Below are 18,030 nucleotides of genomic sequence, written 5' to 3' on the forward strand. Positions count from 1 at the left end.
ATAAATTTTAGATAGAACACATCATTAATATATTTACTAGTATAAAATATCTTATATAAGTGATGCAAATATTAGTTTTATATAATTTAGGTATGGATGGACCTTAGAAGCTAAAATTTCATTTCTGTAAATTTACTTAAAACAAACTCTAATAAAACCATTTACCTTTTTCAAAGCAGGGCAGAAATTAAAGAAAAGCCGGTGGCTATATGTTTTGAATCTTTCGGGAAGATGCCAGTTCTGAATGATTTCTTCATCAGAAATCACATGTTGATCCAATGCTTTGAGACTGCAGATACTGTTGACAAGAGTATGTCTATATCCTTTTTTAAGGCTTACTGGGCAATCGAACATAGTGAGGGCAACGAGGCTCGGACAGGCTGATAACACGCAGACATTCTTCAGCTTTGCAAACCCATTGTTATGGAGATAGAGAAGTTTTAGGTTCTTTAATCTACTCCAAAATTTGGTATCTGGTAGAGTCTGTACCTAAAATATTAATAATAGTATATTAAATATAAATATAAAATTTCTATCAATTGCATGGAAAATAAAATATATTAAACATCTTCTAAGATTTAGTATTTTCCCAAATGAAAATTTTCTCATTAGTAAAAACAAACATAATTTCTAGTTACCAAAATGATAACTAGTGTAAAAAACCTAATAATACCTGACATCTAAAATAAGCTACCATTATTAGAGTAATCAAATGAATAAGCACATATACTTCATTCAGTAAAAATTCCTTAGGAATAGGCTGACTCTTTAAACTTCTCTAAAATACTTTCTTTATATACATAATTAAAAGTCAAATCAAACAATGGGGTAACACCATACTGATTAAATAAAAGATAAAAATCATACAATCCTCTCAACAGAGGCAGAAAAAGCATGACAAATTCTATACCCAATTATGATAAAAACTAAAAAGTGGATATAGAAGAAAATACCTCAACATAATAAAGGCCAAATATGATATAAGGCCATAGTTAACATCATACTCAATGGTGAAAATTTGAAAATTTCCCTAAGATCAGGAGCAAGAGAGGAAGCCCACTCCAGCCTCTTTATTATTATTGGAATCAACATATTACTGGAAGTCCTAGCCAAGAAATTAAGGAAGAAAAAGAAATAAAAGGCATCCAAATTGGAAAGGAAGAAGTAAAGCTGTAACCATATACAGGTGACACCAAATATTATACAGAAGAAAAACAGAAAGTCTCCACCAAAATATTATTAAAACTAATAAATGAATTGAATAAAATTGCAGAATACAGAACCAGTATGTAAAAATTTGTTGTTTTCCATACACTGATAACAAACTATCATAATAAAAATTTTAAAAAATCCTATTTATGGATTTTTGCACCAAAAAAATGCCTAGGAATATTTTTAACCAAGAAAGTGAAGTATCTTTATAATGAAAACTATAAGACATTCTAAAAGAATTAAAGAAGATACAAATGAATGAAAATATATTCCATATCCAAGGACTGAGAGAATATTATTCAAAATATCCATACTAGACAAAGCATTCTGTAGAATCCATGCAATCCCTATCAAAAATTCCAATGGCATTTTCACAGAAATAAAACAATCCTAAAATTTGAAAGAAACCTAAATAGCCAAAGAAATTTAGAGAGAACAAAGCTTGAGGCAACATGTTCCCTCATTTCAAACTATATTTGAAAGCTATGGTAATCATTCAGTACGGTTTTGGCATTAAACCAGACACATAGTTCAATGGAACAGAATACAGAGCTCAGAAATAAGTGCACAAAAAAAAAAGAAAGAAATGCACATATATATGGTCATTTGATTTGCAACAAAGGAGCCAAGAATATACAACAGGGAAAGGACAGTCTCATCAATAAATGATATTGGGAAAACTGGAAAGACACATGCCAAAGAATAAAACTTGGAACAATATCATATATTACCTACAAAAATGGATTAAAGCCTTGAATGTAAGAACTGGAACCATAAAAATTCTAGCAGAAAAGATGGGCAGAGAGCTCCTTCAAATAGTTCTTAGTGATGTTAGCAATATATATTTTTAATACAAAACCAAGAAAAAAAGGCAACAGAAGCAAAAAATAAACAAGTGGAACTACATAAAAATTAAAAGCTCTGCATAGCAAAGGAAACCTTCACTGAAATGCAATGGCAACTGACCAAATGGAAGAAAATATTTGAAAATTGTATGTCTGCTGTGTAACAATGTGGTAATAAACGTGAAGTGGAACATTGTGGTGCACATTTCACAATATGGACAAATGTTGCATCACTGTGTTGTACACATGAAACTAAGATGATGTTATACATCAGTTATATGTTACCTAAAACAATAATTGAGAAGAAGTATTCTTAATCCAGACTATGGGTTTAAGAAATAAAACAAATCACAGAGTTTATTCATATGTGTTTCATTTAAAATGTTTGCTTATATTTGAACTTTGGTTTCTACATTTTGCATTTTATTTATTTAAAGTTTTTTGTTTATATTGTATATGAAAGCCTATCTGTGAGATATACTGTGAGTAGACAGTGCTTATTCAACATAATCTACTTTATATGAAAATATCTGGAATGGCTACTGCTTACCTGATTTCCATGGAGATCAAGTTTGACTAATTTTATACAACTCTGAAGCGCGCTGATATCTGTAATAAAGTTGTTTGAGAAGATGCATACTCTAAGAGAGACACAAGATTGTAAGTTTTCCATAGATTTTAAATGAAGACCATTGAACTTCACGAAAACAAAATCTTTCTGATCTTCTATTATGTTTTGATTATAGTGACTCCATTCTTCATGACTGATTAGCTCTTCTGTGATAGTTCCATGAAACATCTAGAAAAAATAATAAATTTCTTTCAAAAGGTTTTTCAACTTCCAAAAATAACTTTATATGAAAACAAGACATTTGCAAATAGATAGTGAGAGTAAAAATGGGTAGAAACTAAGTTAAAATTTTTTTTAAAATCTAATTCCCATAAAATCTATCTGAAGGCATCTTAAATGTCTAACATTTATGTAACAACTCAAAAATGTATTGTTGCCCTCCCCAATAAACTAACCAGTAAGAGGAAGAAATACTTCCTTTTTCCCAAAATACTTAGAGAAAATGGAATTCATTGAAATAGTTGATACAAAAACATCACATGTTAGCAAGACAACTAAAACCAACAAACAAGGAAAAGCATACATTAGCATATCTTGTATAATAATTTTTGTTAAAAGACATTTTAAATAAAGAAATGCTTTGAATTATTAATGCCTAAGTCAGGAAAGTGGTACTTTTTGCTGGAGGGGCTAAAAAAATGCAGCTAAATAAAATTAAGGTGCAATGCAGGGTTTCAACTGTAACAAATATTTATTTCCTCAAGAAATAATTAGCAATCTCATTATACATGGTAAGACAAAAGTAGGTTTACAGTTATTCATTTGGAAAATAATACAATAATAAATAAATAATGATAACAGAATAAGCTCTGTGTTTCACTTTCTCAAAACTATAAACCTACTTTGTCCCATGCTGTATTTGTTTGATTCTATTAAACAATTAAAACCTGGAATTCTAATAGTTTCAGATTTGACTAAGTTTATCTAAAACTTCTGGCTCAGTGCTTTTTGTTGTACTTTTATATATTATTTCTTATATATATGAAATTTCCCTTACTGTGGGTAATTTCAGCTTTCATAAAAGGCAGTCACCCAGTGATAGTTTGGAAGAGAATACATGGGCTCAAGTGACCAATCTGAGTGTTTGGTTAAGATTAACCACTTCCCCCCTGGAAAAATCTATTTCTACCATCTGGAGGTAAACTGGGTCAGCATAATCCAAATGAGAATATATGTGAAAATCCAGATAAAGCCTGGCACTCTATAAAAGGCTGGCTACTTTTCACATACTCGCCAAGGGCTAGAACTATAACTCTCAAACTCTAATCAATCACTTAAAAAATTAGTAGAAGCAGATTTCCTGGCTCTTAAATCACATCTACTTTATCAGAGTCTTTGGACTGTGGACCCAGGAATTTATACTCCCGCATACTCCACCCTCAACACACAATTTTCCTGTTAACACATTGCATTAGCGTGGTAGAAGTGTTACAAGACATCCAATCTTATAAAAAAAAAAGTAAATCATGGGAGGTAATGTACAGCTTGGTGCTGTAGTTAACAATACTGTACTGAATATTTGAATGTTTTTAACAGAGTAAATCTTAAAAATTCTCATGGCAACAAAAAATAATTTTGTAACTATATATGGTGACAGATGTGAACTAGGCTTTTTGTAGTGATACACAAATATTAATCATTTTGTTGTACACCTGAAATTAATAAAATGTTATGTCAATTATAATAAAATGTATAATAAATAACAATGGATATGAAAAAGATGACACTATGCAGGAATTCAATAAATATGGTATATAATAGCAAAAACATGATATGCCCTAAATGTCTTAAAAGGTGGTATTAACTAAATGAAATACTGTAATATAGTCAATGGGAGCATTTCACACTATGAAAGCATTAAACTGACCATGTAGAATACAGCAACATGAAGAGGTCTTGACAGACAACCAAGTTATTGTTTTTGTTTTAAAATATTTTTTCACTGAATTTACACTTTAAAAAGGTGACTTTTATGGTATGTGAAGTAAGCTTCAATTAAAATATTTATTCTTCAGTGGGACACATTTAAAAAAATAAGTAAACAAAAAAGTAAAGTGATGTAAAAAGACATACCGTGCCAGCACTAATCTAAAAAAAGCTGCTGAAGCTATAATGTTTCAAACAGAGCAGACTTCAGAGCAAGGAAAACCATCAGGGATGACGAGGGGCATTACAAAATGATAACAAGGGACAATTTTACAAGAGGCTTAACAATCCTCAATCTGCATGTGCCTGAACACAGCATCAAAGTACCTGACACAAAATAGAAAATTAGAAAGAACAAGATGAGTCCACTATTATAGTTGGAGACTTCCACATCCCGCTATCAGAAATAGATGGGTCCAGCAGGCAGGCAATCAGTACATAGTGGATGTCCACAGCACCGTTCACCACATGGATAACTGATATCTATCTATTACTCCATCCAACATCAGTAGGTTACACATTCTTCTCAAGCTCTCGTGGAATATTCACCAAGATAGACCACACTCAGGGCCATAAAATGTATCTTAAAAAATTTGTAAGAAGAGATACCATATAGTGTCTCTTTCATACCACAGTGGAATTAGAGTAGATAGGAATAATAGAAATGAAGCTGGAAAATCCTAAAATACAGTAAGATTAAAGCACACACTTCTAAATAACATGTGGGTCAAGGAAGAAATTACAAGAGAAATTTTAAAATATTTTGAACTAAATGAAAATTCACCTTTTCAAAATGTGTACCATGCAGTGAAAGTAGTACCTAAGGGGCAATTTATAGCATTGAATTCATATATTAGAAAAGATCTAAAGTCAGTAATCTAAGTTTGTGCCTTAGGAAACTGGACAAAGTGCAAATTAAATCCAAAGGAAGCAGAAGAAAAAATAAACGAACACATTTTCAATAAATATACTGGCAAAAATTATAACCCTGAATTATATTATCACATATTTGGGATGGGGACATATTTTGTCATTATTTCATTCCAGAAGTCTCTATAAATATCTGATTCTATGAAAATTAATATAACCAGATCATATGAAGGACATTTATGATAACAGCAACAAACTCTTCACTTGTCTTTCAGATCTTTAGTGAAGGGAAATGTGTCTCCAAACACTTTCTCTGGCTGCTTTTATCATACCGTAAGAAGCCTTACTCCAAAGTGTATCTCTTCCTTATCTGCAGGGTCATTCAGAGTGAATTTAATACTTAAACACTGAATCTCATCCCAGATTCCTGCAAATATATATATTTTTAGTTCCAATTAAATTATTTTTCATGTATTTTAACTTTTAAACCATTCTCAAATTTTTTAGTGTAATATGAACGCTAAAATATGCGCTCTTAAGATGAATCAATCTCTCATACTAGACTCATTCATATTATGTTCTCTATTGCATCAATATCCACTTCCACCAGCAGTATTTCTTTACCATTACATAACAATGGTAATAGTTTTAAAATTCCAGAATAGAACATTGTGATATGATATTGAGTTGTTGCTATCCAAAGGAAAGACAAACATATGATTAGTAAGTACACAAAAAACATAGTAGATCATTTCTCCACTTCTTTAAGAACTAGTATTCCACATTCACAATATAAAGTATGACTCAGTTATTCAGACTATTCAGTTAAATAGCCTGTCACATATCCCAACCATTTTGGATAAGTGGAAATGTTTCATATATTGTTTTATACTACCTCATGCAACATTAATTTTGTTTCTCATTTTTATTGCACATCAGAATAACTAGAATAACACAAATTCTCAGGCCCCATGGCATACCTACTGAATTTTATCTCCGCAACTATGGGGCCAAATAATTATACTGCCCACCAAGGGAAGCTAAAAACCATTGCATTTAGTATCTCCTCCTCTACCTATTTCAAGGCCTGCTTTCCAAGTGCTTCCAAATTTTATTTTTTTAAGATTTGATTTATTTATTTTTTAGAGAGCAGAAGAGAGGGAGAAAGAGAGGGAGAGAAACATCAATGTATGTTTGATTCTCACGCGCCCCCTACTGGGGATCTGACTCTCAACCAAGGTATGTGCCCTAGACTGGGACCAGGAGACTCTGGTTCGCAGGTCGGCACTCAAGCCATGGAGCCACATCAGCCAGGTCAATTGCTTCCAAATTTTAAACAATTGGCCATTAAAGGAAATCCAGTACTTCTGATTCTTTTAGATTTTGATAATTTTACAGTTATTTTGCGAAATGTTCATACAACTGTGTGCAACATAAAGTTTAAATATTAATGTAATATTCAAAAGGCAAACTTAGTTTAAGTACAGCAACACATTAGAGAAAGCATGAGGGTTCAATTACAGCTTCAAATAAGTTCTGTAGTTTAAAAAAATCAGTATCATTGTCAGTACATCTTTCATTAGTTTGTGTCAACTGAAGTACTCATTTAAATTTATCATACATTTTTAATCACACTGTGAAAACCAAGTTTTTCTAAAATACACTGTACATAATAACAAGTCTCACCTTTATTTCAAACGTATGCCATTTAAAAAATTTGTGGCAAATAGATAAAAGGGAACTATACAAGGTTATAATTAATGAAAAACTAAATTAAATATTGAAAAGAAAAACATATTTATTCTGTTTTTATTTTCATTATAAATTAATATACAATTAATATAAAAAGGAATTTTCAAACAAATATTTTGCTCACTATGTCAATGATCTCTATATGTCACGCTCATTCACTGAAATTTTAGATACTTAAGAGTAGCAATATCTTATTATATTAAGTTAAAAGTGTATTAAAATATAATGTTAGGTTTGATGGTCTATGTTGCAGTAACTCATTTTAAAAGCATTAGTTATGATATTATTAAATGGAATGGAATTCTGGGCCACGCACTCCAGAATTATCACAAGAGCCACTGAGATAGTGCATATAAAATAAAATCATGAAAAGGGAGTAAAAATAAAGTTTACTTTCAAAGATCTAACTTTAAGAATTATAAATAGTAATATTTCATATTTGTTTTAGTTTAGAATGTGCAATAAATTTAAGCCCATCATAAACATAGTAATTATATCTTACAAATACTTTTTATTTGGCCAACAGATTTGTTGAATCAATACCATTTGGATAAAAACTTGCCATGATTTTATATTACAGACATTTCTTTTAAAAACAAAGAAGAGGGATTCTTCTGGCAAGTGAAAACAAAATCTCATAGGTTTATAAGTTAAAATAAATGACCTTGATTTTTTGAAACATTAGACTTTCATGGTATATTCCACATGTTTTCAAATAACATGGAAAGTCTTTTGGAATAAGAAGTCAAGATTCACTTGTAATCAAGATATCTTATTTTTTTCCCTTTTAAATGTATTCACTTTCCAAAATTTAGAAGGCTACATACTTGTTTTACTAAAGCTTTTTTGAAAACACCAGTTTTCAAGTTTTATTTTTATTCCACATTTGTAGACTATAAAAACATAAGCCACACAAAAACTAAAAGGTGATGAGCCAGAAGATGGATATACAACAATGAAAAGTACTCAAAACATCCAGAAAAACATCTGCACAGAAATCACAAGCTCTTAATAAGAAAAATTTAGAACAGCAAGTATGTGTTTCTTCTAACCTAAACAACAATGGTTAACATTCCTAAATCGAATTTTAGACATTCTAAAGTTATATTGTTAATATACTTTTATTAAAAGTAATAAACTGTATTTACTTACTGGTTATCCTAATTTATATTCTTCACCAACTGCCTTCTGAAAATAAAGTCTCATGCTAATCTTGTGATGAGTATATTATATTTATTATTGTACAGTCCAATTCAAATACCCTGAAAAAATCTAAGGAAGCTACAGGAAATAAAAGATAAAACTACTTTGTGAAAAACAGCCAGAAGAAAGACCTTTTCTACAAAAAAACAAAGATAAGAATTAGAGCTGATTCTCCTAGGAAACCATGGAAGCGGGAAGACAGTGAGTGAAATAAAGTGTTGAGACAAAAAACAAAAACAAAAAACTAGAATTCTGTACCGTGCAAAATTATCCTTCATAGTGATGAAAAAATAAACACTCAGACAGACAAACACAGCACATTTGTTGTTGGTAGACCTGCCTTGCAAGAAATGTTAATAGAATTCTTTAGAGGAAATGAATAAAATACAGTTCAGAAACTCGGCTCTACATAAAGTGAAGAAGAGCAATCGTTAAAAAATAAGTGTAGGTAAAATAAAATTATTTTCTTTTTTTATTCCTAATTGATTTACCAGATAACAATTAGTCAAAATACTAATAGCAAACAACATATGTAATTACCTATGCTCATGTCTACATCACATATACATACATATGGATGCTTATATATGTGAAATTAAAGACAGCAATTATATACAAGATGTAAGAGAGAAAATAGATTTATTTTCTTATTACAATATACTTACACTACCTGGGAAGGGATATAGTGTTATTTACATAAATGAAACTAAATTAGTTGTGAATGTGTACTGCAAACTTTAAGACAGTTAAAAAAATCAAATAAGAACTATAACCAATATGCTAAGAAAGGATATATAAAATGGAATAATATCCAATGTTCAATTAAAACAGAAAAAGTAGAAAAATAGCAGAAGACAAAAATAATTACAAAAAACAATGGCAACAAATAGAAAACTATGGAAAACAGGACAAATAATATTCCAACTATATCAATAATTAGTATGAACATCAGTGGTCTAAATGCACCAGTTAAAAGAGATATACTCAGAGGATACAGAAAAAAAAAGATCCAATTATATGTTGTCCAAAAGAAATCCACTTTAAATATACAGGCATAGAAATAAAGTGATGCAGAAAGATATACTATACTAACACTAGTAAAAAGAAAGCAGGAGAAGTTGTACTAACTTCAGAAAGAACGTACTTCAAAGCAAGGAATGTAATCAAGGACAAAGGCATTGTGTAATGATAACAAGATCGTTTTTTCACGAAGACAAAACATTCAATAAAGTTTATGCACCTAACAACAAAGGTAAAAGTATATGAAGCAAAACTGATAGAACTGAAAAAGAAACAGATGAATCAACTATCATAACTGGAAACTTCAATACCCCTCTATCTAAAATGGACAAAACCAGTAGGCAGAAAATCAATAGGGACATAGTTGAACTCAACACCACCATGAATCAAATGGATATAATTGAAATATATAAATTACTTCATGCAATAACAACATACATATTCATAAAAAGCTCACATGAAACATTTGCCAAAATATACCAAGTTCTGGGCTATCTTAATGAACTCAAAAAAATAGAAATCCTACATTGTCTGCTCCAGATCATAATGGAATTAAACTGGATACCAATAACAGAAAGATAGCTGGAAAGTCCCAAAATATGTGGAAATAATACATTTCTGGATAATACACGTACCAAAGAGGGTCTCAATATAAATTTTAAAATACTGATATATAAATAAAAATAAAAGACTTGTGGGATGCAGCAAAAGCAGTGCTTAGAGGAAAATTTATATCATTAAAGGCCTATGTTACAAAATAAGAAAGATCTAAAAGCAATGATTTAAATTTTCCACCTTAAAAAACTAGAAAAGTAAGAGTAAATTAAATCCAAAGTAAGCAGAAGAAAATAAAGAGAATGAGAGCAAAAAATCAATGAAATGGAAAACAGGAAATGAATAGAAAAATCAGTAAACCCAAAGTTGGTTCTTTGAAAAGATAAATGAAATTGATAAACCTTCAGCCAGGCAAAGAAAGAAAAGAGAAAACACAAATTATTAATGTCAGAAATTAAAGAGGAAACAATGCTTCAGATCCCAAAACATTAGAAGGATAATAAAGAAGTACTACAAACAACTCCATGTATACAAATTTGATAACCTAGATTAAAATTACCCATTCCTTGAAAGCTAAAACTCATGCAAGAATAAACAGACAATCTTAACAGGTCTATACATATGAAAGGAATTGAATCAATAACTAAGACTTCCAAAACAGAAAGCACCAGGCCCAGAAGGGTTCAGTGGGGAATTCTACCAAAATGTGAGGAAGACATTTTACCAATTCTCTACAGTATCTTTCAAAGTATAAAAGAAAAGGAATAGTTTCTAACTTATTCCAGGAGGCCAGCATTATCCGAATACTCAGGCCTGACAAAGGCATTGTAAGAAAAGAGAACTACAAAGATGGAGAGCAGGATGATATCTGGGGAAGGGGATTGGAGTTTGGGGTGGGGGGGAATTAAGCAAAAAGGAAAACAGACTCATGGACATGGAGAACAGTGTGGTGATCACTGGGAGTAAATAAAGGGACTAAATGGTAATGGAAAAAATACAAGAAAGATTAAATTAAAAATAGAGAACTACAGACCAATATTTCTCATGAAAACAGATGCACAAGTCCTGAAAAAATTTTAGTAAATCAAATCCAACAGTGCAGAAAAACATAATCACACTCCTTCTACGAAGTGAAATTTAAAAGGCTTAAAAAGAAAAATCACACGGTCACATCAATGAATGCACAAAAAGCATTTCACAAAATCCAATACACATTCATGATAAAAACTCTCAGTAAAGTAGGAATAGAGGAGAATCTCTTCAACTTGATAAACAATATCTACCAAAAATCTACAGCTAACATCATACTTAATGGTGAGAAACTATAAGCTTTCCCACTAAGATGAAGTTCAAGGCAAGGCTATTATCATCTCACCATTTCTTTTCAACATCATATGGAAAATCCTAGCTAACACAATAAAACAAAAATAAAATAAAAGTGTATAGATTGGTAAGGAGAAAACAAAACTGTCTTTATTCACAGAGACAATTGTTTATGTAGAAAATCGAAAAAAAAAATCAACAAAAAAATCTCCTGAACTAATAAATGATTACAGAAGGTTGCAGATTCAAGATTAACACAAGTTAATCATTACCCTATATACTAGCAATGATCAAGTAGAATTTGAAATGAAAAACACAATACCATTTATACTAGCACCCCACAAAATAAAATATTTAGGCATAAATGTAACAAAATATGTACAAGATCCACAGGAGGAAAACAGAAAAATGCTAATGCGTAAATTAAAGAACTAAATAGATGGCAAGAGACTTCATGTTCAAGAACAGGAAGACTCAATATTGTCAAGATGTCATATCTTTCCTACTTGATCTATAGATTCAATGCAATCCCATTAATATTTTAGCAAATTATTTTATCAATATCAAAAAACTGATTCTAAAACTGATTCAAAAAATTGATTTTTGCAGAGCAAAACATCCACAATATCTAACATAATATTGAAGAAAAAAACAAAGTTGGAGGAATATAACACTATTGCCAAGACTTATAAAGTTATAATAGTCAAGGCAGTGTTGTATTTTAAAAAGATGGATCAATGGAACAAAATAGAGAGCTCAGAAATAGACAGACACAATATAGTTAACTTATCTTGGCCAAAGGGCCAAAGGCAATACAATGGAGCAAAGATAGTCTCTTCAGCAAACCATGCTAAAACAACTGGACAACCACACGCACAACAAAATAAATCTAGACACAGGCCTTACGCCCTTCACAAAAGTTAACTGAAAATAGATCATACACCTAACTACAAAATACAAAATTATAAAACCCCTAAAATATAACACAGCAGAAAACCTACACGACCTTGGGTGATGACATTTTTTGATACAACACAATGGACAAGACGCATTAAAGAAATGACTGATAGGATAGTCTTCATTAAAATTAAAACTTCTGGTCTGTGAAAGACAATAGAAAGAGAAATAGAAGATAACTGGGAGAAAACACTTGCAGAAGACACATCTGATAGAAGACCGTTATCCAAAATATACAAAAAACAACCAACCTCTCTAAAACTCAATGGTAAGGAAACAAATTACATTTTATGATAATATTTATTTAATAAGAATAGATAATATTATGTTCTGATACTTGACAAGGCAAGTGTTCCATCATTAATAGTTTTTGTTAAAAATTCTTTTTTCCACTGTTTCATATGTTATGTTTAAAATTTTTTAAATTTTGGTTTATATTCAATATTATTTGTATTATTTTCAGGTGTACAACATAGTACCTAGACAATCACATACTTTACAAAGTGATCCCCCTGATATTTCCAAATGCCTACCCAGCACCACACACAGTTATTAAAATATTATTGACTATATTCTCTATACTATACTTTACATTCCTGTGACTATTTGGTACCTACCAATTTCTAATTCTTAATCCCTTCATGTTTTTCACCCACTTCTCTAACCCCACACCCCTCTGGTAACCATCAGTCTGTTCTCTGTGGTTATGATCTTTCACAAAGGAGCAAAGGCAAAACAATGGAGAAAAGATAGTCTTTCAACATATGATGCTGAAACAATGAGACATGCAAAAAAAAAAAAAAAGAATGTAGACACAGACTTAACAACTCCAGAAAAACTAATTCAAAATGAATCTATGACCTAAGTATAAACCACAAAACTATATCACTCCTACAAGTCACAGGAAAAAACCTAAATGACCTTAGGTATTACAATGACTTTTTAGATTCAACATCAAAAGCATGACCAATGAAAGAAAGATTTTACAACCTGGACTTAATTCAAGAGTATGCTTTGAAAAAGATGATGTCAAATGAATGAAAAGAGAAGTCACAGACTAGAAGAAAATATTTTCAAAAGATAAATCTGATTAAAAAAAAAACTTTGATCCAAAATATGCAAAGAACTCTTAAAACTAAATAAGAAAATGAACAAGATTTAAAAATAGGCCAAATAACTTAACAGATAATTAACCAAAGAACATACCCAGATGGCAAATGAGCATATGAAAGTTACTACTCACCATTTATCATCTGAGAAATGCAAATTAAAGAAATAATGAGATATCATTGCACACATATTAGAATGGTCAAAATCCTGAACACCGACATGACCAAATGCTGAAAATAATGTGAAGTGAGAGGAGCCCTGGTCCATTGCTGGTAGGAATGTGAAATGGTACAGCACTTTGGAAGACAGTTTGGCTCTTTCTTATTAAATTAACATATTCTTATTTTAAGATCCAGTAATTGTACTTCTTAGTATTTACCCAAAGCAGTTGAATACTTATTTTCACACACAAAACACTGCACATAATATATATAAAAGTTTTATTCATAATCACCAAAACCTGGGAGCAACCAAGATGACCGTAAGCAGGTGAATGAATGCACAAACTGCTACATCCAGACAATGGAAGGGAGAGGAGGAGGAACAGTGTCGATGAGAGGGAGAGGAGGAGGAACAGTGGTTATACAGAGGTGAAGCACGAATAGTAAGGGTTGTCAGGAACATGTATAAAGGAAACGTGGACGAAACCAAATGGGGTCAGGATCAAGGGTCGGAAGTGGGGATGGCTGGAGTGAGGGGGAGTGGTGAGGGGAAAATGGAGACAACTGTACTTGAGCAACAATTTAAAAAATGTGAAAAAATAAAACAAAAAACAAAAAAATAAAAATAAAAATAAATTTAAAAAATATCAGTTCTATCATGAACCAACCAAGCTATATGCTCCATGTGCTCCATGGTCCATAATCCAGGACCCTTTTCATTTAGCTTCAGCTTATTCTAATAAAGAGGGACAGCCCTGGCTGGTGTGGCTCAGTGGATTGAGTGACAGCCTGTGAACCAAAAGGCCCCTGGTTCAATTCCCAGTCAGGGCACATACGGAGGTTGCAGGCCACACCCCCAGGGGGGAGCAGGAGAGGCAACCACACATTGATGTTTCTCTTCCTCTCTTTCTCCTTCCCTTACTCGCTCTCAAAAAACAAATAAATAAAATCTTTTAAAAAAAAGAGGGACAAATAACATTTTAAGCGGATAAATAGTGATGGATGCAGACTTGACTTGGGGTGGTGAACGCACAATGCAGAGTACAGATGATGTTGTAGAACTGTGCACCTGAAACCTGTATACTTTTGTTAACCAGGGTCGCCCCAATAAATTCAATAAAAACTAAAAAATAAATACCAAATATTTAAAAGTAAAGGAAAAAATTTTTAATGTGAAGAAAAAAATGTTATTGTGCTTCTCTACAATTTCCACAAAGCAGTCATCATTACTCCTAGAATAATAAAAAACAACCCGACTTCCATTAGCTGTAAATGGGCACAAACAACCTTACTGGGTGATGAAAATGTTCTTAACCTAGATTGTGGCGATTATGCACAACTCAATTAACTCACTAAAAATCATTGAGTAAGTTCACTTAAAATTGATGAAGTTAATGGTATACAGAATATATCTAAACAAGGTTTTAAAAATTATCTCATTCTTCTTCATGGCACTTCAGATACTCTCATCCTCCCATAGAAAAAAAGCCAAACTGTCTCTACAGAGTATCATTTTTCAACTTATCATAGTTCATTATTCCTGATGTCCCTTTAAAAATGTGGAATCTAAGATTAAACACATCATTTCCATTATGTTTTACTTGTACAGAATAATGGGTTTACTACTTAGCTATACTAGCTTATTTTATCTAGTTACTATGCCTTATAATTGTTCAAACAATTATATCACAGTTTGATGATATTAAATATACAAGAGGGACCAAAAAGAACCCCTGAATTTATTTATTAAAAATTGTGTATTTATTCTTACATTTTAAAACTTCAGTCACCTTCAAAGTACTCTCCATTTGATGCAATACACCTATCGAGAATGTTTCCCACTGCTCAAAACAGTTTTTGAACTCCTCGATTTTGATGCCTTTTAGTGCTTCTGCAGCTTTTTGTTTCATCTCTTCCACATCAGCAAAATGTTTCCCTTTGAGGACGTTTCTCATCCAGGGAAACAAAAAAAAGTCCCTCAGGTTGAGATCGGGTGAATAGGGAGGGTGGGGCATGGAGGTCATACCGATTTTGGTCAAGAACTGCTGAACACTCAGTGCTGTGCGGGCAGGAGTGCTCATAAATCAGCCATCATGAAAGGGGCAAATGCACTGAAAGTCTTCAAAAAAATTTCACTGAAGCCCCACATGGCCTCCCACAACACCACCAGCTGTTACTCTGATACAGATGGATTCCTAGCACACTCACCTGGCAGGGGAAGCCTGTATTACAAAGGGCCCACCTTCCAGAAGACAATTATGGGTTTTGGGGGGGTTGCCCCTCATTAACTGAAATGAAATACCTAGACTTTTCCAACCCCTACAATCAAGTGCTGAGGAAATTTACTCTCACTCATATAGTACACAATATTTTTTTCATTCTTTACTTAAAAATTAAAATGATAAAAAATTAGAGAAAAACAGAAAAGAGGAAAGCCAAATACCATACCTTTTAATATGGTATATTTACTTCCAGCATATTTTATGTGAGTAATGTATTTATACTAGGCAAAAATAAAATCCATTTTATGGCTATCCTTCCCACATCCGAGAAACGCAGTGTTTAATATCTACATGATAGCCTCTATTACATCACCCTTTCTAGTTCCCTCACAGTTCTTGTCACTGTCTGAAATTTTCTTGTTTGGTTAATTTTTTATTGTTTAATTTAGCTCTAGTATGTATAGTTCCTGAGCATATAGGCTCTATTGATCTCTCTTCCCTTGAGATCTCATCTAACTCCACAGTTTAAAATGAACTCCACCTGTATGTCAACAACTCCCACAATTATGTCTCTAGCCCAGACATCACTCATGAACTCCAGACTCATATGTATAATGCACACACACACAATTTCATTACACATTCACTGCATACAATTACATCTGTTTCTTCTCTATGCCCCAAATCTAAAATGGATGTTCCCTACCCCCCCACCAACATACCCTATACATCCGCATTCCCATTTCAATTGATGGCCATTCTGTCATTCAGGCATCCCTGACTCCTCTTGCTGTCACATTCCACAGCTATCCCATGAGCAAATTACATTGATGTGCCCTCAAAATATTTCCAAAATATACCTAACAAACTTCTCATCATCTTCACTGTTACCATCCTGGCCAAGACTTTACCAAGTCTCACCTATATTACTACAGTAGCCAACAAACAAAAAACCAAGCCCGCCTCCTTCTGTCCTTACCCCACCATCCGTTACAGTTTATTTTCACCTGACGGAGTGATCTCTTTAACATAAGGCAAGTCACATCAAAGCATTGTCATGCCTGTTTCACTCAATAAAAATCAAAATCTTTTCTTTGGGATTCTGTCACCTCTTTGACCTTCTCTTTCCCTGTTGCTCCCTCTCACCTCACTCAAGTCTTCTGTATTTTCTAAATGTTCTTAATAAGAATGTATTGTTTTTTATTAGCAATTTAAAAAAACCTTTTCAGTGACAAAACTATGAAAGAGTAATCTCCCTTTTACCCAAATGCTCTCTCTGTAAGTACAGAATTAAGTAACAGAGTCTTTAGAAGAAAAATATAAGTCCATGGCAAGAGCTTGTAGGGACTTGAACGCCTATGTTCTTGATAAAGACTTTAATGAAGACAGGCTTCTAAAATAAATAAAACTGCCCGGTGGGGTAGAATGATTTCTGTATTTGGGAATCAATACCTTCCTAAAATCTTTTTTCCACTACTTACTAACTGTGCACCTTGAGTAGAGATGAAGAAATTAATCTATAAAAGTCATTATAAACTTAGTGCTTTACCAGAGAAACACTTATAAACCTAAGCCACCCAAAACACATCTAATAATTAGGCTGACATTCCCAGGTAGGTTACTGAAAGTTTTTGATTACTCTGCAAATACAAACGGATGCCAGAGAATTAACCAACATAGCACAAATGCTAAGGTCCTGGTTGCAGAATCAATAATATACAACTTCCAAAAGCCTATCAGCTCAAAACGTAGAGGGGTGCAAAGACTCACTCTCCAGGAACTTGCAAAAGCAAGGAAGCCACAAATCTAAGTATCCTGAAGAAGAATACAGGTTTTAAATGTTCAGACTGTGCGTCCGGACCTGGGATTGGGGTAGAAGGCTTTAGATGACGACCAGAGGAAGAATTAACTGTCAAGAAGTTCTTGGGAACGTATCCTGGCTGAAACAAACACGAGTCAGAAAAGACAAATGGCCACAAAGCTGGAAGTTAGGTTGCAGTTTCGTCGTCTTCTCCTTAGCGATTCAGTTGTAGCAAATTTGTCGCCCAACCTGTCCCACTCACCAGGCTAACCGAACTGCAAGGCCTTGTTAGTTAGGAACAAGTGGCCAGACCCAGCACGATCTGACAAATCTCTAGGTAGCCACCAGCTCCGGAGACCGTTGCTAAGGAAACGGGGGTAAGGCTCCGGGATCAACCCATGATGGTTTCCCCAGGGCTGGCCAGCCCTTTGGGGGGCGTGGT

The 18,030-nt window shown here is 32.7% G+C and overlaps 1 protein-coding gene across 3 annotated transcripts in view; it reads right to left on the reverse strand.

Annotated features, from left to right (window-relative positions):
* LRRIQ3 (leucine rich repeats and IQ motif containing 3) overlaps positions 1 to 17,985 on the reverse strand; it is a 96,102-nt gene extending 78,117 nt beyond the window's left edge. For 2 of the 3 annotated variants that reach the window (XM_071220941.1, XM_024565585.3), the window contains exons 1-3: positions 17,851 to 17,985; positions 2,608 to 2,856; positions 166 to 489 (exon numbers count right to left, since the gene is read on the reverse strand). In XM_071220941.1, coding sequence (XP_071077042.1) covers positions 166 to 489; positions 2,608 to 2,856 — 573 coding nt within the window. In that variant the 5' untranslated portion in view covers positions 17,851 to 17,985. Of the gene's footprint in view, positions 1 to 165; positions 490 to 2,607; positions 2,857 to 17,648 lie in introns of all 3 variants that reach the window. The other variant, XM_045199634.2, reaches the window with a different exon arrangement.
* Positions 17,986 to 18,030: the final 45 nt, after the last annotated feature.

The sequence above is a fragment of the Desmodus rotundus genome, chromosome 3 (assembly GCF_022682495.2).
Source record: "Desmodus rotundus isolate HL8 chromosome 3, HLdesRot8A.1, whole genome shotgun sequence".
In the NCBI taxonomy this organism is placed as follows: domain Eukaryota; kingdom Metazoa; phylum Chordata; class Mammalia; order Chiroptera; family Phyllostomidae; genus Desmodus; species Desmodus rotundus.